Source organism: Cladosporium halotolerans (genome assembly GCF_011745625.1).
Source record: "Cladosporium halotolerans strain TM138-S3 chromosome Unknown Sca17, whole genome shotgun sequence".
In the NCBI taxonomy this organism is placed as follows: domain Eukaryota; kingdom Fungi; phylum Ascomycota; class Dothideomycetes; order Cladosporiales; family Cladosporiaceae; genus Cladosporium; species Cladosporium halotolerans.
In genome coordinates this window covers 259,516-279,215 of record NW_027191468.1, presented here as the reverse complement: position 1 = coordinate 279,215, position 19,700 = coordinate 259,516, and the positions used below count along the sequence as shown (strand labels likewise).

General features: G+C 57.7%; 8 protein-coding genes across 8 annotated transcripts; 3 read left to right on the top strand and 5 right to left on the bottom strand.

Moving 5' to 3' along the window:
• Nucleotides 1–818: 818 nt before the first annotated feature.
• Nucleotides 819–2,739, top strand: WHR41_05039 (uncharacterized protein; the record flags this gene model as incomplete). Its single annotated transcript, XM_069373644.1, has 2 exons — nt 819–1,020; nt 1,075–2,739. 2 exons carry the CDS (start codon nt 819–821, stop codon nt 1,689–1,691), a joined length of 819 nt encoding a protein of 272 aa, XP_069228849.1. The 3' UTR covers nt 1,692–2,739.
• Nucleotides 2,740–3,599: 860 nt separating this feature from the next.
• WHR41_05038 (uncharacterized protein) lies at nt 3,600–4,013 on the top strand (the record flags this gene model as incomplete). The annotated part of the gene is made up of 1 exon (XM_069373643.1): nt 3,600–4,013. One exon carries the CDS (start codon nt 3,600–3,602, stop codon nt 4,011–4,013), a length of 414 nt encoding a protein of 137 aa, XP_069228848.1.
• Nucleotides 4,014–4,804: 791 nt separating this feature from the next.
• WHR41_05037 (uncharacterized protein) lies at nt 4,805–6,700 on the bottom strand (the record flags this gene model as incomplete). Its single annotated transcript, XM_069373642.1, has 1 exon — nt 4,805–6,700. The coding sequence occupies one exon, from the start codon at nt 6,698–6,700 to the stop codon at nt 4,805–4,807; it is 1,896 nt and encodes a 631-aa protein (XP_069228851.1).
• Nucleotides 6,701–7,326: 626 nt separating this feature from the next.
• On the top strand, nt 7,327–9,704 carry WHR41_05036 (uncharacterized protein; the record flags this gene model as incomplete). Its single annotated transcript, XM_069373641.1, has 2 exons — nt 7,327–8,690; nt 8,742–9,704. Exons 1-2 carry the CDS (start codon nt 7,374–7,376, stop codon nt 9,702–9,704), a joined length of 2,280 nt encoding a protein of 759 aa, XP_069228844.1. The 5' UTR covers nt 7,327–7,373.
• Nucleotides 9,705–10,700: 996 nt separating this feature from the next.
• Nucleotides 10,701–13,317, bottom strand: WHR41_05035 (uncharacterized protein). Its single transcript, XM_069373640.1, has 4 exons — nt 13,084–13,317; nt 12,961–13,022; nt 11,125–12,889; nt 10,701–11,065 (listed from the first exon to the last, which is right to left on the bottom strand). The coding sequence occupies exons 1-4, from the start codon at nt 13,126–13,128 to the stop codon at nt 10,733–10,735; spliced, it is 2,205 nt and encodes a 734-aa protein (XP_069228909.1). The 5' UTR covers nt 13,129–13,317; the 3' UTR covers nt 10,701–10,732.
• Nucleotides 13,318–13,563: 246 nt separating this feature from the next.
• Nucleotides 13,564–15,504, bottom strand: WHR41_05034 (uncharacterized protein). The gene is made up of 3 exons (XM_069373639.1): nt 14,904–15,504; nt 14,239–14,477; nt 13,564–14,177 (listed from the first exon to the last, which is right to left on the bottom strand). The coding sequence occupies exons 1-3, from the start codon at nt 15,411–15,413 to the stop codon at nt 13,874–13,876; spliced, it is 1,053 nt and encodes a 350-aa protein (XP_069228908.1). The 5' UTR covers nt 15,414–15,504; the 3' UTR covers nt 13,564–13,873.
• A 581-nt stretch (nt 15,505–16,085) lies between these two features.
• On the bottom strand, nt 16,086–17,541 carry WHR41_05033 (uncharacterized protein; the record flags this gene model as incomplete). The annotated part of the gene is made up of 2 exons (XM_069373638.1): nt 16,916–17,541; nt 16,086–16,857 (listed from the first exon to the last, which is right to left on the bottom strand). Exons 1-2 carry the CDS (start codon nt 17,188–17,190, stop codon nt 16,086–16,088), a joined length of 1,047 nt encoding a protein of 348 aa, XP_069228837.1. The 5' UTR covers nt 17,191–17,541.
• A 662-nt stretch (nt 17,542–18,203) lies between these two features.
• WHR41_05032 (uncharacterized protein) lies at nt 18,204–19,562 on the bottom strand (the record flags this gene model as incomplete). The annotated part of the gene is made up of 1 exon (XM_069373637.1): nt 18,204–19,562. The coding sequence occupies one exon, from the start codon at nt 19,560–19,562 to the stop codon at nt 18,204–18,206; it is 1,359 nt and encodes a 452-aa protein (XP_069228907.1).
• Nucleotides 19,563–19,700: the final 138 nt, after the last annotated feature.

Sequence of the window (19,700 nt, the reverse complement as noted above, 5' to 3'; positions counted from 1 at the left end):
TTTGACTTTGGGCCCATCGTGGCCGTGCCAGCGTGCCAGCATCGCATCCCAGCAGCGGAGCCCGCGACTGCCCAGCTGCCCCTGCCAATGCCACTCGATCCGCCCGAGGGAGATGGCTGTCGCAAGAAACCGTCGCCTGCCACCACCCACACACACACAGCCTCCTGGGTTTAATATATCTCGCCATGTCGCCCACCACTCACTCCAGCCTCCGTCTCGCTCATTCTGCAAGCTCTACCATTCTTTGCACTCTTCACGCCGCCCGCCCCGATTAGCCTTCACCCACTGCGCGTCGCCAGCAACAGTCGGTGAAGCCCGCTGCCAACGCTGCCCACGCCTGCACTCCACCCACGCCCAGGCCCCAAGGGCAAAACCACCTTCCCGCTCCATTGCAGCGCCCGTCCGCTAGATCATCCCACAACCGCGTGCAGTCACGCGAGTGGCGCTCTCGTCTCCACTTCCGGACTGCTTGCACCTCGCCCCAAGACGCCTTGATCGTTCTCGTCGCGCGCCACCCGCGCCCCAAAAAGTCAAGGCGGCCGCCGAGAGGCACATCAATTCAATAACTCCGCCCGCACCACTGCATGCTCGCTACGTAGTCACCACCGCAGTCCCTGCCATTCCGGCTGGAATCCTGTAGTCACCGGGCTGCTATAACCTTTTCCTGCAGTGCACGCCCACTCACCTCGCACATCACCCGCCCCGAGTCCAGGCAGCTCGGAGCGGTTCCTTCGCTGCTGCCGGAAGGCATATCACTGCAACTTCCCCCCGCAGCCCCGTTCGTTCGTTCGTCCCCACTGGGATCTTCACGGGCAGGTATGGATTCGTCGCGACCTTTCCCGCCCTCACCGGCGTTCAGCGACTCTGATTCTTTGGCTGGCATCGACGACTTGGATGCGTTTCTGGACGCCAAGGGAGCGTTGTCGCGTTGGCCCACACCACCTTCGAGGAGGGAGATTGAGGAAGACCTCGAAGTGCCGAGCGAGGAGAGCGACTATGACAGCGAGGATGGCGTTGATGGTGCGGCTTTTTGTTGTTGATTCTTACAAGGATGTTGCTAAAACATTATCACAGATCTAGACGTTGCGACTGTTTTCGCTCGGGAGCTTGGCCTCGATGGTGCGCAAGCATGGGACGATATCCTTTTGATCGAAGACTTGCTCGTTCGTGCACGTCTGCCGATCGAAGTGTTGGCGATCGCATTCAACATTCTCTCCAAACTGGTCAAGCAACCGGCCATGGGTTCTACCCTTCAGTCTCCATCCCTCGACCTTCTCGTAATTTCAACTCTCAGCCTTGCAGCAATCTACACTAACGATCACCCTCCATCGTCTTCTCACTGGTCACGGAACGTCGCGCTCGGCACCGCCACTGCCAAACAGATCGACGCGGCGAGCATGGCGATCATGGAGGCGCTAGACTGGCGAATCCACAGTTGCTCAGAGGACGTGGCGGTCGTCGCAGCCTTGCAGCTATTCGAGCGAAGAGGTGTGCCCACAGCAGTGTCTACCTCGGCGCAAGAAATCTACGAAGAGCCATGTCTCAAGCCCCAGCCACTCTCTCTAAACCTGACCGGCCGCAGCAGCAGCGGCGGCGAAGCACGCTGGGACAACGGCCAACTCACACCCACAACTCCGTCAGCATGCTCAGAGCTGGAGGAGTTCCGAGCAGTGTTCCTGCCTCTGCTATAAAGCAACAACTCCAGCTTATCGCTATCTTCTTTTTTGCATTTTGTCCATAGAAAAGCATCGTTTTTGGGCGGCGGCGCACACGTGCGCTTTTTCTTGTTACAAGCTGGAGGATCGCATATGGATTGCATGGAACCGGACCTGGTCATTTGTTTACATTGGGAAGCCCAAGATACCCCCCTCGGATGGTTAACGGAATGAAACGGACATCTCTAATCGTTGACGATTGCATTGTTGCTGTGTATTCTTTTATTGTCTTCAGCGCTTCGAGTGGTGGTCGCTTGATCTTTGTCGAACTGCCGAGGCTGAGCGAGCAAGAGCCTGGGCCTGATGCTTCGAATGCTCTTCTAGAAGCTTCGCATGTGTGAACCACAGCCCATGGTGAGTTGCTTCTGATCGATAGTTACCACGGCAGGCAGCAGTAAATGATAGGTAGAGCTACACACACAGGCTACAATTCACCGGATGTAAAAGCAAGGCCCTATACCGCCGATCTGAAACTAGCGTGGCCGCTTGAATCCTGAATCTCGCTGGTCTTCACGCCACTGCACGTCACGTCATTTGTTGCTTCGAGAAGCAGAAGCCGTTCCCAGAGAACATGTGCCGCGTTCACGGGACACCCACCGACAACCCTCGACATCAACAACACTCCCCACTCGCCAAATAACTATTAATAATACACCGCAACCTAGTTGTCCTACGCTCTCGCGTGACTGGTGACACCGGCGTCGGCACACCCGAGCAATCCTCCTGCCTCAGTCAGCCGCGCGCTGTCAGCAAGCAATCAGAACAAAGCAGCAGCTGCTGCGCCGAGCAAGCAATCAAGCGAATCACCTTCGCTCCCAAGCACTTCATACACGCAGCTCAACCGGCCTGGCCAAATCCTCTCGAATCCTCAAACCGGCGATCGTTCACCTACACCCCACCTCAGCTCTCGCCCAGAGCCTCACTCACCTCCAGCGCGGCCGCGCGCTCACGCACAGCCGCAGATAAGAGACAAGCACATACACACTCACAGCCACCATGTCCGCCCCGCCGCAGCGCGAAATCGTCTACTGCCACCAGTGCGAGAACGAATGGTACCGCGACGAGAACGGCCTGCAATGCCCGGAATGCCAGTCGGAGTTCATCGAGATCGTCGAGGGCGGCAACGATCCCAGACAACAACAGCAGCAGCGACAGGAAGCCGAAGCCGCGGCTGAAGCTCAGCAGCAGCACCCGCTGCACGACCACGACCCGTGGAATGCGCCCGACCCGGACGAGGAGGACATCGAGCACTTGAGGTGGAGGCGCGAGCCCTGGGATGGCGGCGGGCCGCAGAGGTATCGGGCGACGTTCAATCGGAGCGTGGATCTCGGTGGCGGTGCCGGAGGAGCGGCGGGGGGCGGGTTGATGGGCATGATTGGCAACATGGTCAACGGGCTGCTGCAGCAGCAACGAGAACAGCAACATCAGGGACAGCAACACGGCCACGAAGACCCCGCGCGAAACCAAGCATCCTCACCACCCGGCTCTCCAGACCGCGGCAGCGACGGCCCCCAGCAAACCCGCCCAGGCACCTACACCCGCCACATCACCGGCCCGGGCTACAGCTTCACCATGACCGCCTCGAGCGGCAGCGGGCCCCGAAGCAGCGCCCTCCTCTCCCCGCGCAACGCCAACAGCCCGCAGCCCTTCAACGCCCAGCCGCAAGACATGGACGACCTCATGCAGCAAATGTTCAGCAACATCGGCGCCTTCCCTCCCCTGCCCCACAACCACCAAGGCCACCAAGGCCACCCCCACGCCCACGCCCAACCCAACCCCCTCCTCCACCTCCTAAACTCCCTCACCATCCCCGCCGCCTCCGGCGGAATCCACGGCGACGCAGTCTACAGCCAAGAAGCGCTCGACCGCATCGTAACGCAGCTAATGGAGCAGCACAGCAGCGGCAACGCGCCCGGGCCCGCGAGCGCAGCCGCCATCAAATCCCTGCCCTCCAGACCCCTCCCCGCCTCCGAAGCAGGCGACTGCAGCATCTGCATGGAAGCCGTGCCCGCGGGCGAGAATGTGACGGTCCTGCCGTGCGAGCACTGGTTCCACGCCGAGTGCATCCGCGCCTGGCTCGCGGAGCACGATACGTGTCCGCACTGTCGCATGGGGATTATGCCGCGGGAGGGGGAGGGGGTGAGGGGGGTGGGGGAGGAGGCGAGGAATGGGGTTAGGGAGGGGAGGGGGGTTGCAGGCGGGGATCCTGGGGCGACTGGGGGTAGTGGGAGTGGGGGGTCGGCGGGGGTGTTTGGGCGGATGAGGGATGCGTTTGGCGGCGGCGGCGGCTCGGCGTAGGATGCTGGTGGTCGGCACCGTGTGCAGCCGCGTTCGGCGGGGAGGGGGTGGTGAGGGAGGGTTGGCCTTGGGGCAAGGATCTCTCGCGCCGGAGTCGGAAGGCGTCTGCGCGATGAATGTCATTGAGAACGAAGAGAGCGAGCCGACGCTCCCGGCGAGCAGCGACTGAACGCAAGCGAAGAAGCGAAGCGACAGAAGCGGAGAGACTGCCTCCTAGCAGCTTGCTTTTCTCTCCTCGCGCCTAGACTCCCCGCCCCCGAGCCTCTATCCAACTGGCAAGAATTGGATTGGCTAGGACGGATGAGCGATTCGATATGATGTGTTATCAACGGCATCGATAATTTTCCTTTGGCTGTGTATCACGAACGAACGAAATGAGCGAGCTGCTGGGTACTTTTTCCTTGGATACCTACCATGAAGTTCGGGGTTCGGTCTACCATCATCATCATCATCTTCCTTAGAGCGGCAAGATAGCTGGCAAACGGCTCGGGCAGGAAGACTGAGGCCCAGGTCGTCGTTTGTATTATCACGAAAGCGGTATACAAGAACTCGGTGTGCGATTGACGTCTGTGACGCTTGGGAGTTGACCAGAGGGTGGCTTTGTCCCCGCTGCTGGGTGTCAGAAGCCCATCGTTGTATCGTTTGCTGAGCATTAATCGGATCCTGAAAGGCTTGTAGGTGATGGCCGAGAACCACATTAGAATATCAAGCCTATCGACTCGAAAAAAAGATCGCAACACAGGGTATCACAAACGCAACTACACCACCACGCCACTATCCTCCCTTCCCCCTCACAACCCCGCCAGAATCCCACTGATCTGCTGCTTATCGTACTTAACATACTTCCCCCTCCCCTTATCAACCTCATGGTACCGGTCCCAGAACCTCGAATACAGCCTCTCGAGCAAGAACTGCACCGCGCGGCCCAGATCCCTGCGCACCTCGCCCTCCATCCTAAACGCCCTGTGGCGCGCGACCGAGTCGTCAAAGCACGCGTTGAAGCTCTTGAACTTCTCCTGGATGCCCTTCTTGTCCGCCGACGACAGCGCCTTCACGATCGCCGCGCTGTCGACGCCGCCCGTCGAGGGCGGCCGGGGCGCCTTGGAGATGTACTGCACGTCCAGCAGGTGGTCAGCGGCCTCCTTCCAGCCGTCCGTGTAGGCCGACTGGGCCTTCTTCTTCCAGGCGTCGAGTTTGGGCTGCGCGGAGGCGGAGATGAGGGTGGCGAGGTCGGAGGCGCGGATCGCGCGCTCGGCGACGCAGATGTTGTTCGCGAGGAAGACGCCCTGGGCGGCTTTGGATTTGAGCAGGGCGCGGGAGCGCGTGTCGAGGTTCGAGAGGAGGGTTTCGATCGTGTCGGCGCTGTAGTGCGCGAAGAGCTGGGCGCCGTCGGCGCCGACGTCGAAGGATTTCGTGGTGGGCAGGGAGCTGGTGGAGCCGCCGGCGGTGGAGCTGGAGCTGGAGGTCCAGCCGCCGTCGCCGAGGCTGCGCATGATGCTGCTGATGGGGGGGAGGAAGGCGGTCATGAGTTGGAGGCGTTGCATTACGTCTGTCGTTATGCCGACGGGGGAGCCGTCGCTGGGGAGGGCCATGAGCTGTTGGATTTTGGTGCGGGTGTCGTTGAGGAGGATTGATAGGGAGGCTTTCGCGGTTTCGCGGACGGGTTTGAGGGCGTCGGAAATTTGCTGCTTGAGTCCGCCGGTCTTTTCTTCCAGCTGGAAGGATGTGTTAGAGACTAGGTCGACGATTTCGTATGCAAGGTAGCAGTCTGTGATCAAGTTCGTCCGGATATGGCCGTCCAAATCCCGAAGAGTGCTTCCGAATGCTGCTAATGCTGGTTGGCATGTCGCCGCAAGGACCGGGTTCCATTCTTCTCGTTGGAAGATCTCACAAATGCATGCGTATTCGGCGATGAACATCCCCTGGATGCCGCTGCAGTAAGTACCGATACCGTTACTACCAGGCTTGTACACTGCTTCGGCGTTGACTTTCCGTGCCGTTGAGAGGGAGGCGGCGGACAAGTTCTGTAACGACAGCTGGATGTACTGCCCTCGCTCTTGAGCATACACCTTAGCTGATGGAGACAGAGTTCCGCCTGCGGCAGGACTCTGGAAGGAAGACATCTGGGCGTTCATCGTCCGCAGCTCTGCCGAGCTCTTCGAAGAGAAGCGTGGAAACTCTGCACCACGCATGATCTGTTGCAGCGGTTCAATGGGCTGCGAGTCTTGTCTCACCACGTCTCTGAAGACCTGCTCAAGATTTCGTGTTCCGACTTCCAGTAATCCATTGAGGTCTGCAACCGCCTTTTGATTACTCTTCATGTTGGTCGCCTTGAGATCCTTCAAAGCCCGATTGGTCCGATCCATGCTCGCAATGTACTGGCTAAGCCCAACCCTATCCGGCCGCTCCCTCAGCACCTGCTCCTCCCTGTTGCGCATGTCAAGTGGCTGGCGAGCCTTGTCGATCGCGTCCATGATGCGGTCAATATTCGAATTGGTCGTCTGCAGCCGTTGCGTGTTCCCGTAGATGGGTCCGATCGCGTCCTGCACCACTTTGCCGCTGACGTCCAGCCGGCCCATGGAGCCTTGGATCTTCTTGGATAGCGACTTCATCTTTTCGAGATTGGCGTAGAGGACCTCGACTTCCGCCGACTCCTCGGCGTAGGCGGCATGGCGGGCAGGCGCCATGGTGGTGGTGGGTAGTGGCTGCTCGAATTCGTAGGTGGACTGTGTTTCGGTGGATGGATTATAGGGGGCCAGAGTGGTCGTAGAGGATCATGTAGATAGGTATGCGCTAGTACGCGCTGCCGGCAGTGGTACAGAGGTCATATGTGTGCACAGGGCATTGGACGTGAGGGTCTACCCATGTGGAAGCTACAGCACGCTGGGAGATCTCCGCAGCCGGCGTCCGCTCCGGGCCGAGTGCAAGATCCCAGTCTGGTCTGGCCGAACCGGCTGGCTCGTGCCTGGCGACGTTCATGCTTATTATCATGCTTGTGTCGAAGCGAATGGAGATGGTTTCGGTTCTTTTGATGCCACAGAGGACGCACAATGACTGTATACGATATCTGCTTTCGCTGGTTACACCTGTGCTGTCCCCATCCCGGGCGATTAAAGAGCATTCAACGAAGCAGCAGTGACGTTTTTGCTGGTCAGGCACGACACGTGCGCAGGATCGCCGCGTGGCGCGTGCGATTAAACCTCAGTAGCACCGCCACTCTCCCAACTGCTGCCAACTTCTGTATACATACGTGTTTCTCCTGTGTGATGCAGCCTACGTAGCTGGCACACTGCTTGTTCATCGAGCCATTGCGGTCTTCGTAAGCCTTTGGCGTGTTTGTCGCTGGCTAGTCGTCCAGACATGTATCGAGCATCGCGCCGTATTGCTTCCACTGCGCCATGGAGGGGCATTGCCTTGGCTGCGGGCATTGGCGGTGCCACCACCCTAGCATACACGTCCACTCGTTCGCGTGCGAGGCTCCGGCTCGATAGCAGTGCCCCTGCCGAATGGGCCAACAGGCCTGTTATCTCTAGGAAGTCCGGCTCGTCGGGCAATGACGGACACAATGGCCAGCAACCGACCAAACACGACGACAGCGAATCTTCTCAAGATCCGCATGGGGCTGCATCACCATACGAGCTTTTCTCGCGTTTCGACTACAACAGTCTGGCAGAAAGCCTTGCCAAGATGGTCGTCCCTTCATGGGTCCTCGCTATCCCTGACGCAATGCACAAGCTCCAAGACGAGCTCTCAATGGCTCCGTGGTCGTTGTCTTGGGAGATCTGGGAGCTTGCACACGACCCTGAAGCCAATCCGGAAATTGTTTGGGACGCGAATGTTAGGATCTCCAACGACCTTTGTGCTGAAGAACGCCAGTACCTAGAGAAACGCAAAGGCAAGACGGCGATCGCCCTAGCACACTATCTTGGCGTCCCCGAGTCCGAGGTCCATCCAGAAGATGTTCCTGTCATCGCAATGTGCGGATCAGGCGGAGGCCTCCGAGCATTGGTCGCCGGCACATCGTCTTACTTCTCGGCGCAGCAGGCTGGCCTGTTCGACTGCGCTACCTACACAGCTGGCGTAAGCGGAAGCTGCTGGCTTCAGACTCTGTACTACTCATCCATCGGTCAGACGAGCCATAGCCGCCTCATCGATCATTTCAAAGATCGCCTTGGAGTTCACATCGCATTCCCTCCAGCCGCGCTGAGTTTGTTGAGCCAGGCCCCGACCAACAGGTTTCTCCTCAGCGGCATCGTCGAAAAGATGAAGGGAGTGCCGGATGCGGAATTTGGGCTCGTCGATATTTACGGCACCCTGCTCGCTGGTCGACTCCTGGTTCCCAAGGGCGAGCTTAGAGTCAGCGATTGGGATCTCAAGATCTCCAATCAACGATACTTCGTCGACATGGGCGATCAACCGCTGCCTATCTACTCTGCTGTCCGTCACGAAATCCCCGAGTCAGACAAAAAGGCTAGAGAGGCGCCACCTGGTGCACGCCGGCGCCCTTCGAAAGACGATTACTTCCAATGGTTCGAATGGACGCCGTATGAGTTCTTCTGTGAGGAATTGGCTGCCGGCATTCCGACTTGGGCTGTTGGTCGAACCTTCAACGGCGGACAGAACATAATGCGTGAAAATGGGCTCTTCCTGCCTGAGATCAAAGTTCCCCTCATGATGGTGAGTCCTCATATATACGGATAACTTCGAACTCGAGCTAATGCCAAGCAGGGCATCTGGGGATCCGCATTCTGCGCAACCTTGTCTCACTACTACAAAGAGATCAGACCCGCCGTCATCGGCAGCGGTCTCGGCAGCAGCCTCGATCAACTCCTGACGCAGAAAGACGAGGACATGACCAAAGTGCACCCCTTCGACCCGGCATCCATCCCCAACTACGCCCTCGGCCTCCGCGGCCGCCTTCCCCCAACCTGCCCCGAAAGCATCCACTCCGCGTCGCACCTCCGCCTCATGGACGCCGGCATGTCCAACAACCTCCCCATCTACCCCCTCCTCCGCCCCGGCCGCGACATCGACGTGATCGTCGCCTTCGACGCCTCCGCCGATGCCGCCTCCGACAACTGGATCAAAGTCGCCGAAGGCTACGCGCGCCAGCGTCAAATCAAAGGCTGGCCCATGGGCGCCGGCTGGCCGCCAAAGGACGAAAGCAGCGAGCAGATCGCCAAAGAATTCGACCACGCGCGCGACCTCTCGCAGAACTCCGGCGTCCTTGCCGCGCCAGAGCACACCCTCGGCCACTGCACGGTCTGGGTCGGGTCGAAGACGGAGTCGACCAGCGACGGCGGCGCCGAGCCCCCGGCCCCGCGCAAGCGGCTCGGGCCCGACGACGACAGCCACGTCGCGCACCCGGACGCGGGCATCGCCGTCGTGTACTTCCCGCTGACGGCGAACGAGAAGGTGCCCGGCGTCGACCCGCAGAAGTCGGAGTTCCTGTCGACGTGGAATTTCATCTACACGCCGGAGGAGATCGAGTCGGTCGTGGCGCTGGCGAAGGCGAATTTCGACGAGGGCGCGGAGCAGACGAAGCGCACGATCAGGGCTGTGTGGCAGCGGAAGAAGCAGTTGAGGCTGGAGGGGGAGAAGAGGGCGAAGGAGGTCAGGAGGCGGTTGAGGATGAGGAGGGGCGAGTCGTTGGGGGCTGTGGGTGTGGGGGATGGGGATCACTTTAGTTGATCGGGGGAGGGGGGTGGTTTGTTTTTTGGTCTGCTTCGCATATACCCCTTTTTGTACCTTAGCTTGGCTTTGTTTGTTTGTATTTACGCATTGTACGATTGTTGATACCCTGCACGGCCAAATGAGGTCTTATCAAATCAGTGATCTCCATTTCCTTGTCTGTAAACAAGAGACCATCAGCTGTCAACTCTTGGGGAGAACAAATCTAAAACCATTACAGGATAATTGCAATGTCGAGTCCGGAAATCGACATCCCATTGGCTCCCGTTGCCCAAAGTCCAATCAGTTCGCCCCTTCACCTTAGTAAGTGAGTTAACGTTTGCTTCGGTATTCGTGGGACTCGACATTGGGACTCGGGATTTTGACTCGACATGTCGACTCGTGGTTTTCCTGGGACTCGACATTCTGGCTCGGCCTTTTGGCTCGACTTTTTGAAAGGGCTCGGCACTGTGAAGGGACTCGACATTCTGACTCGACATTTCGACTCGAGTAGCCAAAATCGAAGTCCCACTGATACCCACTGTCCGACGCCGAATCAGCTCGCCGTCCTGCCCCTTGTGTCTGTGAATGAAGTGACTTGTGGCCTGATCGATAACATCAGGTCACAGCTCGAGTCGCCAAAAGCCACAAAGCTCATAGCTAGCCAGGGCAGCAGTCGTTCCAACCAAAAAATAAACTTCAGACGATGAGACATCAATGAATACCAGATAGGATTACAACAAAAAGGTCATACGATCTATCATTCTTTTTACGTTATCTCTGCGTAGGTTTCCCTCTCCCTCATCAAAACCACCATCGCTGCCCTCATCTCGTAAGACAATCGTTTCTCGAGGTCAAAGAGAAAAAAAAGGCAAATCAAAAAGCAGCAGAGAGACTCGGTCGTTCATCATGCAAAAAGGTTGTCTCGCTATGCTCTCAATCATTTCAAAAATGTTCATGACACACACCAAAAAACCCCAAACAAGCCCGGACATTACCGCCATCGCGTCGAAGCCAGCAGTCTCAGCGTTCAAGCTGGCTTCATTTTTTTAAGACTGCTGCTCCTGCGACTGCTCGCCCTCGGCGGCGGCGTCCTTCATCTCCTCGTCGGGCTTGCTGGCGGCCTCGCGCTCGCGCTGCTCGGCCAGCTTCTTCGCGGCCTCGGCGGCGGCGCGGGCCTCGGCGTCGGCCTGCTTCTTGGCCTCCTCTTCCTCGCGCTTCTTGGCCGCCTCGGCCTCGGCCTTCGCGCGGCGCTCGTCCTCCTCTGCCTGGCGGCGCTCGTTGAAGCGCTGGATGACGGAGGCGGCGGTGCTGCGGAGCTCCTCGTGCTTGCTGACGTACTGGGCCTTGGTGGCGTCCTCGCCGTCCTCGTAGAGCCAGTCCTGTGTGGGATGTTAGCATCATGGTCTTTATACTTGTGATCTGACGGGGAAGTGCTTACCTCAAGCGACTCGCACTTGGCCTTGATTTTCTCCTTCTCCTCCTCGCTGGCGAACTCGGAGTAGCCGTTGGACTCGTAGGGCTCGTCGAGCCTGTTGCGGATGGCGTAGATGTCGCCCTCGAGCTCGTTCTTCTTGTCCTCGGTCTCGGCGACGAGCTTGTCCTCGCTCTGCATGCTGCCCTCGAACTCGAAGTACTGCTCGCGGAGCTCGCTGCTGAGGGAAGCGGTGCCGGCGGAGATGGGGAGGTCGCCCTTGCGGACCTGCTTCTTGACCTTGCGGGTCTTGGGGGCCTTGGCCTCGCCGTTGGCCTTGTCGTCAGTCTCCATGGCGTCCTTCTCCTCGGGGATAGGCTCCTCGATCTCCTGGTCCTCGACGTAGTAGCCCTGCTCGATGTTGAGCACACCGTGGAGGTTCAGACGGGCCTTGAGCTTGCAGATCATGAAGTCGCCCTTCTCGTCGGGCTTGACGCCTTTGACGCTGAAACGGCCGATCCAGGGGTTCATCTTGCCGGGCAGAGATTCGGGCTTGGCGTACTTAGCCTCAAGGTCGAATGGCTGCTTGCGGTAGAAAGTGAGGATCTTGGTGGAGGGAAGAGCGTTGCCCTTGTTGAAAACGGTGAGGGAGGTGTCCTCGTCGGGGATCTCAGGGGACTTCTCCCAGGTGAACTCGATCGGGTGGTGGACAACATCCTGGATGCTGAAGTCACGGACACGGAAGACGGGCGAGAGGATGGCGCAGCAGAAAGCGCAACCACGGGCAATAGCCTCGTCGGCGTTGAGGGTGTAGGAGAGGGTCTTGCCCTGGAAGAAGTCGCCGATGGCCTTCTTGAGGGCGGGGACACGGGAGGCACCACCAACAAGCTCGACGGAGTCGATGTCCTCGGGCTTGAGCTTGGCGTCAGCGAGCGCAGCCTCGATGGGGGAGGTAGCCTTGGTGAGAAGAGGGGCAACAAGCTCCTCGAGCTCCTCTCTCTTCAGGAATCCGTTGACGTCAATGTCGTTCATGACCATCTCGACGTTGATGGGAGCGCTAGCGTTGGCGGAAAGGACCTTCTTCAGCTTCTCGACAGCAGCGGCGACACGGACGCGGGCCTTGTCGTTGGAGTAGATGTCGATCTTGTGCTTGTCCTGCCAGATCTTGCGGAAGTGGTCCATGATGGCCTTGTCGAAGTTGCGGCCACCGAAGTGCCTGTCGGAGGCGGTACCAACGATCTTAAGCTCGCCCTTCTTGAACTCGGCGATCGAGGCAGTGTAGTTGCTGTGGCCGACATCGATGAAGGCGACCCTCCTGGGCTTCTCCTCGGCGCTGGGGAGGTCGAGCTTGGTGATACCCCAGCCAAGGGCGGTAGCGGTGGTCTCGTTGATCAGGCGCAGGACCTTGACGCCAGCGACCTCGGCGGCGTCGAGGATGCACCTCCTCTGCGCATCGGTATACCAGGCGGGGCAAGAGAGGACAAGGTCGTTCACGGGCAGCCTAAGCTCGGCGGAGGCAGTCTGCTTGACCTTGACGAGGAACATGGCAATGAGCTGGGTCGCGGTGAACTCCTGGTCCTTGCCCTGGAACTTGACGCGCGCGCCGATCTGGCCATCCTTCTCAATCAGAGGCACGGAGAGGAACTGCTTCTCGGCCTCGACATCGGGATCACTTAATGAGCGGCCGGCGAGGCGGGAGAGCGAGCCGACGGTGTTCTTGAGGTTGGAGACCTCGAGCGACTTGGCGGCCTCACCGAGGAATCTGCACTTGGGGCCGAAGCCAACAAGGGAACTGTGAGAGGGATTGTCAGCATCCGGTCCGTACCTGATCGACAACTTGCATGGGCGCAGGATGTAACTTACGGTGTAGCGCGGTTGGAAACCTCGTTGGTGACGACGTCGACACCCTTGTTCCGGGCGACAGCCTGTTGTCCAGCGTCAGCGCGTGTCCTCCTTGCTCTTTACAGCGTGACTCCGAATGCTTACGATCACCGCATTTTGTGTGCCAAAGTCCAGGCCAACGACCGACATTTTCTGAGCGACTTTCGAGTGTTTGCAAGGATTCGCGCGGGATTGTCTGCTCTTGCAGTGCGCGGCGGAGTGGTGGAAGGTGGTGGTGAGTGGTGGTGGGAGGGTGGGGGAGTATGGTGGGCGATGGGGCGGTGATGAGGTGGTCAAAACTTTTGTTGCGGTCGACGGGGCGGTGGTGGGGTGTGAGTGACGGCACAGCGGCGTGTGCGAGCGTTGGCGCAAGTCTGCCCTGTGCGAGCCGTGCAGGCACTGAAAGTTTCTGAGGATGGCGAACCGCCGCGAACATTCGGGAAGCTGCGCAAGGGAAGGTGGCCCGCGGTTGGGCTGAGCCGCCGCGCTGGCCGCCACGCTGCATGCGTGCCCATGCGAGGTGTGAGGTCAGGTCATGATTGATGCGGCTGGACCTGGTTCTTCGCAAACAGCGTGACAAGGCAGCACAGTCAATACGTTATGTTTTTTCAATGCTACATGTCCAATCGGCGGCAGTATCGCGCTTTTGCGCCCAGGCTATGTATCAAACAGGGTATCGTCACTTAAATCATCCCGTCCCATCCCAGCCATTCAAAGAAAACCCCATTCCAAATGCACGCAATCATCCAAGTGATTTTGATTGCCGCCGGTAAAGCTGACAGACCCAAACGCCGACGCAATGCTATCCCTTTCCTTTTCCAATGCGACAAGATCCGATAACCCAAAGAAATAAGAAGCGCGTCAAACCCCAAAGTTGTACAAAGAAGCAGACATCCTATCGCAGCTTCTCCACGACTCTCATGACGGAGATGCTGAACGTCGCCAACCAGGCCACGAGACTGATGACCAGCACGCCGCCCAACGCTTTTTGCTTGTAGCAAATGCCCGGGTTGTCGGGACATGTCGCGGGGATACGGATGGTTTCAGACCCGGCGATAGAGTAGCGCTCGTCGTAGCATGCCCATCGTCGATCGAACAAGGCATCAAACGCTAGGGACAAATTCGAGGCAGAGAAGACGATGAAATATAGATCACATAGAAGGAGTGAGGTCTTAGCCACAGCAGATCGAAGACCGAGGCTGCAGAGTCGTTAGCCTAGACTTGTAAGTGAAGCGATCGGGAAGTCGATATGAAACTTACGGTCTGCTCATGTATTCGTCCCAAGTCACGTAAAGCACGTACGGGATCGCAACAGAGCCAACGACGATTGCCATGTACGTTGAAGCACGAGCTGCACATTGATTGTCTGGATCCCGATCTGTGTTCACTCGACGAATGTTTTCGTACAATGTCGCTGAAAGACCTAAAGATGCGCCGGAAAATGCCAGTACAACGATTCGGAAGAGCAATGGCACAAAAGGATTCTTGAGCAACAACCTCTGCAAAGCTTGTCAGTGATGTTCAGGAATGTAGTCGAGACCAGATGACAACGTGTAGAACAGTGCCAGAGCAAAAGGGAAAACAAAAAGGCAAAAGATCAACGATGCAGCTTCTGTGGATCGAACACAGTACCTCCAGATACCGCACAGAATGCTTATTTTGACATGAAGTGTTACTTCAGTCTGGCGCTCTCCCATGTGAGCTAAAGCTGCTAGATCGATGATGGTGGGAAGCCGGCGGACGATTATGTGCCTTGTGCGCCAAGCGCTCCACTTCTGCGCTGATCGTTCCGCTGCAGCATCGCCGACGCTCACCGGCGGATGCGACGGTAAAGCACGGTCGCGGCAGACCCGCCGTGCTCGTCGCAATGCATTGGGACCAAGGCAATAGGAAGGGCTTGGGGCAAAGCCGCCAGTATGACTTACCCAGAAGAGCCGGACTGTTCGTTCTCTCTTTTCAGGGCTCAGGAGCCAGAACCCCTTCAATTCCTCCTGCTTGTCCGCCAATGCCTCGTCCTCTTCTTCCCAGCCTCGAACGGTAATAGGGACATTCTCCTCCATCCACTCAGGGCTCATGAGTCTCGCTCCTTGCTCGTGCCAGGGCGGATGGGGCCCGCTCTGCATGAAGGGTATCCATCTTGTCTGGTGGTCGGCAATGGGCGCGCTCATCAAAGGAGGCTCGGCGGATCGGATGTGGTCCCATTTGCGCCCGGGCTTGTAGTGTGACGGTGGCGGTCGATAGTGTCGCGTGTTCGGTCGCGCAGGCGGTGGGATGAGGGTGTCGCCCTCGTCGGACGAGATGTGCACCCACGGAGGGATCGAGCCTGGGATGTGCGGGTCGCGCCCGACCTCGTCGTCTTCGGCGGCCGGGACAGCAGAGGAGCGGTTCATGCTGCTTGTTGTGAGCGACTCGCCTCGCTGCGCCATCTCCGGCATGGCTGCGCTGCACTCGAGAGAGGAGTTCAGCGGAGAGGGAGGCGCGGAGGCTGCGGTGGCGGCGCAGAACTGGCGCTGTTGGAGCGGGCGAGGGATGCCTGTCAACCGGCTGGCTGGTGCTGGCTGGCGGGCTCTTGACTTCCGGCGCACGCGGATCCTGTGGCTGAAGCCGGTTGTGGGGGTGAACAGCGCTGCAGATGAGCTAGGATCTCGATGACGTCCCGAGTCGCAGGGCCGCAGAGCCGCATCAACCTTGCGCTGTTCGTCGATCACGGGTCTTGAAACGTAGGCATGTGGTTTTGGACTTGTGCCCTTCTTTGCTTCAGACACTGCTGTTGTGCAGACGTTCAGACGCATGTGTCGATCAATGTCACCTGGTCGCTCGGTTGTCTTAAAGCCCCGTGCTTAACAGAATTACAGAATGTTCTAAGCTTCGATGGTGAAAGTAAGATATCGACACGAATGAAGAGAAAAGCTGATGTAGGCTGAAGTAGTTTTAGTAAGCGCTCAGTCTTTCAATGTACTATATAGTAGAGCTTTCTACTACACGAATGACAGTAGTGAGCCCAAGCCACTATCCGAGTATAACAACACTAACGTCTTGTGGAGAAGGGACACTATTTCTATGGGATCGTTCATTGCGAGATGGCCAGTAAACTCTAGATTGATAAGCTACTTAGTATCATCAAACAACCGAAGAAAAGTTTCCATCCCATTACTCCAACCCGCGTTTATTATATCTTCAGGAGGATATTCATCATCATAATACTCTTCCTCATCATCCGAATTGAGTTCCGGTCTGGCAGCTAGCCTGGCAGCGCGAGCCTCCTGGCTTGAGATAATTGCCCTTGGGTCCGCACCAGCTTCTACACATAACCTCGCAGCTTCAATGTCGCCGGTATGGATTATCAACTTTAGCGCGCTATCGGGATTAGCACCAGCATCTAGCAAAGGACCGAGAGCTGGTAAGAACGGATCGACGCCCCACCTCCCTACGATTTGGTCAAGACCTCTCGGATGCGCACCCCTTTTCAGTAAATGTTTAAAAGCGGCAAGGTTCTGGTAGTAGATGGCGCAGTTGAGAGGGGTGCCCGCGTCGATGGAGTCGATCGTTCGGCGCAAATCTTCGCTATTGGCTTCAATGTCCATGTGGTGCTTATCCAGGAGATGATCGATCATAGCGATGGATTTTTCGGGGTCCGGACATTTACCCGCGCGGTGGAGGGCCATGCTGCGATGAGGGTCCGCGCCGCGGGATACGAGGTGGTCGAACAGCTCTATATCCCCTGCCGCGGCGATATTGTTGAGGACCTTTAGCGAGTAGTCGCGCATGTCACCAAGTCGGCGAATGGGATAATTGTCGTCTCGGGTGTCATCCGTGCGACTCGGGTCCGCACCGTGGTCCATCAGCCAGTCAAGGGCTTCCCGGTCATGCGCAAAATCCCTGGAGAACTCTGAGTCCGGCTACTTCCATGTTAAATGCGTCGACGATGTGTACTTACTGGAGCATCTTATGGCCCTCGGCTTTCACGTCGTAGCCGAATTCGATGAGAAGCTTGACCATATCCAGAGAGGGTGGCGGTATCACCCGTAGATATCTCTCGTAGTCAGCGCCGTGCTCAAGCAAACATCGCATGAGTGGCAAGTCGGATGATTCGGTGAGGCTGCATCTGGTCGCGTCCTTGTCGTCCAATGGTCTTGTGGCAAACAGTAGACGCACGCGCGCAACGTCGTTCGCCTTGCACGCTGCTTCAAGCTCGCGCTGATCGACGCTCATGGTCGAGCTAAGGTATGTCAAGCTAGGGGCGATGGAACTAGAAAGCCTCTTCGCCAGCGGATGAATGCTACATGTTGAAAAGTGGAGGAATTGGAGAGCTTTATGCAGTCGCCTCCCTCGCAACTCAGCACTCGTGGGTTGAGGACTGTCGCAGGCTAAAGCATCTTGGGGATCTTACTCGAGAACTGCAAATTTCGCTTGCTAAGAAACGAGATGTATCAGCCCAGTTTATCCAGCCGCGGACTTTGACAGACATATCCAGTTTACGGCCTTCCAAGTTGAGCACAATCCAATTTTGCGCACGGGTGCGACAAGGACTGGCGTGTAGTCTACCTCGTGGGGCCATCAGCTGCTCGACACGTGGTCAATATTGTCGAGGCATCAGTTTTGGAGCCTAGCCCAGACCAGGCTCCATCGCTGAGTTTTGGCGAGGTGTTGAACATCGGCCTACATACCTAGCCTGTTACCGTTGATCCAGGGCAGTGCCAGATAAAGTTTAGGGCGAGGGTAAGTAGGGTTGGGGTTATCAGGGTTGTCGTGCTTGGGGCTTGCGTCTTATGGTCTGCTGTTCTTGAAACACAGGCAATTCGCTTGGTAAATGACAAATGGTAAAGACAGCGGCCATGGAATCACAGTCATTTCTAGACTTTTCGAGAACAATGAAAGATTGCGAGCGCAAAGTTGTTCGCGTACAATGGTTTCGGAGCCCGGCAGTGCAGATACATGTGGTGTCCGGCTTCCCCAAATATGCCCTTCTGATGAAAAGGCACAAGATACACCGAACCATGATATTGGAGGGTAACGTTACGAATGAAGTCGTCTGTGAATTATTGCACAACACAGGCACCCGGAAGATTCGACTTCGATATGGAGTTAATTCAAATGCTTTCATTCAGGAACTCCCGCACGCCATGCTTTGCCAACCACAACCCAGCTCAGCCTGTGAGTGTTGTACAGACAATTTCGCTAATCCTTTCAGCAAAATGATAACGCCAAAACCATGTCACCCTCATCTATTCATCCTCAGTCTCCTCCACCCGGGCTGCCAGATTGCGCTGCTGCGCTTGCACGTTGCCATCCTTCGGGATTGGCTCGGCACCCGTCGCAGACGAGGTGACCGGCTTCGAGATCTCAGGCTCCTCGCTGGCGCTTGAGCTTGAAGACGGCGGATCGGCTGGCTTCTCGGTCGTCGCTGCAGCCGGCTGCTTCGATTTGTCCTTCTTCACAAAAGTCCCGTTCGCCTTGGCCTCGCGTCTAGCCTTCTTCTTCTGACGCTCTTCCTTCTTACGCTGTTTGACGGCAGCCTCATCCTCGTGCCAGGCCCACAGCGGCTTGAAAGAGTCGAAGAAGCCAACGTCCTCGAAAAGGTTCGGATAAAGCCAGAAACCAGGTGGTGTGACGAACATAGTGACAAGGAAGAGAATTAGACGGAAGATAGCCATGGCGAAGAAGAGTCCGAGGAGGCCGAGCAGGCCCATAGAAAGGTACCAGACACCGAGGCGGAGGTGGTATGGCCAAAGCGGGAAGAACACTACAGCGAGAATCACACCGAGAGCTCCCGCAGCATAGAGCTTGTTCTTCCACTGAGGACCTTCGTAGAGGAAGACGTAGTAGTAATCATCTCGTGCCTCCTGTTGCGGCTCGACCTTCACTGTCCAGAGGCCCTTCACGCGCTTCTTCTTTCCGTGGTTGTGGCCCTGGTGCGGATCGACCTTTGACACTCGAAGAGCGAGCATGCTCAGAGGTAACGTTTTCAAGGTGTTCTCGGCTGTGACTCGATCCTTGACCTCAGGCAGGATCGGGTTCTTCTTCCTTGCCTTCTCATATGCTGGCGAATGCAGCGCCCGGATTGCGCGCTTGACCTTGAACATGTCCTTCCTCTGATCGTTGAAAATGCACGTCCGCAGCTTCAGGTCCTGACTCCTAAGGAACTTCGCGACCGCGATGCCCTCAGGCTTGGGCGGGCCCGGCGCGATGGGCACCTGTTTGCCCGGCTGCGCTCCCTGTTGCTGCTGCTGACGCATCTGTTGTTGCTGCATGGCCTGTGCCTTCAAACGCTCGACGTACTGAGGGACTGTGAGACCAGCTTTCTCGGCCTCGGCGGCGATTTGGGCTTGCATCTGGCGGACTTGCTCAGGAGAGGGCTGCTGACCCTGTTGTTGCTGCATGGCCAGTGCCTTCTGGCGCTCAATGAACTGTGGTACCGTCATGCCGGCTTTCTCGGCCTCGGCGGCGATGCGAGCCTGCACTGCGCGGATCTGCTCAGGAGTGGGCTGCTGCCCCGGCTGCATTCCAGGCGGGAAGGGCCCGGCGCCAGGTGGTGGTGACGGTCTGCCGGATTGTGCGCCGGGCGGAGGCTGTTGTTGCGCCATGGCGGGATGTGTGCGATGGTCTGGCCAGGTAGACGTGGTTACAGGACCCGTGTTGTCGCAAGGGGTGGTGTTTCCAGATCACACCCAAAAGTTCCAGCGGCTGCTCCTGCGCCAAAGCGAACGACGTTGCCTTAACGC

What these genes read in the sequence shown, in the direction of transcription:
- WHR41_05035 (XM_069373640.1), bottom strand. Translation starts at nt 13,128, where the DNA reads ATGTCGGTCGTTGGCCTGGACTTTGGCACACAAAATGCGGTGATC. An exon ending in GCACACAAAATGCGGTGATC is followed by an intron (nt 13,023 to 13,083) that starts GTAAGCATTCGG and finishes GCTGGACAACAG; the next exon opens with GCTGTCGCCCGGAACAAGGG. An exon ending in CCAAGTGCGAGTCGCTTGAG is followed by an intron (nt 11,066 to 11,124) that starts GTAAGCACTTCC and finishes CATCCCACACAG; the next exon opens with GACTGGCTCTACGAGGACGG.
- WHR41_05034 (XM_069373639.1), bottom strand. Translation starts at nt 15,413, where the DNA reads ATGCCGGAGATGGCGCAGCGAGGCGAGTCGCTCACAACAAGCAGCATG. An exon ending in GAACAGTCCGGCTCTTCTGG is followed by an intron (nt 14,478 to 14,903) that starts GTAAGTCATACT and finishes CAAGCTTTGCAG; the next exon opens with AGGTTGTTGCTCAAGAATCC. An exon ending in GACGAATACATGAGCAGACC is followed by an intron (nt 14,178 to 14,238) that starts GTAAGTTTCATA and finishes ACGACTCTGCAG; the next exon opens with CCTCGGTCTTCGATCTGCTG.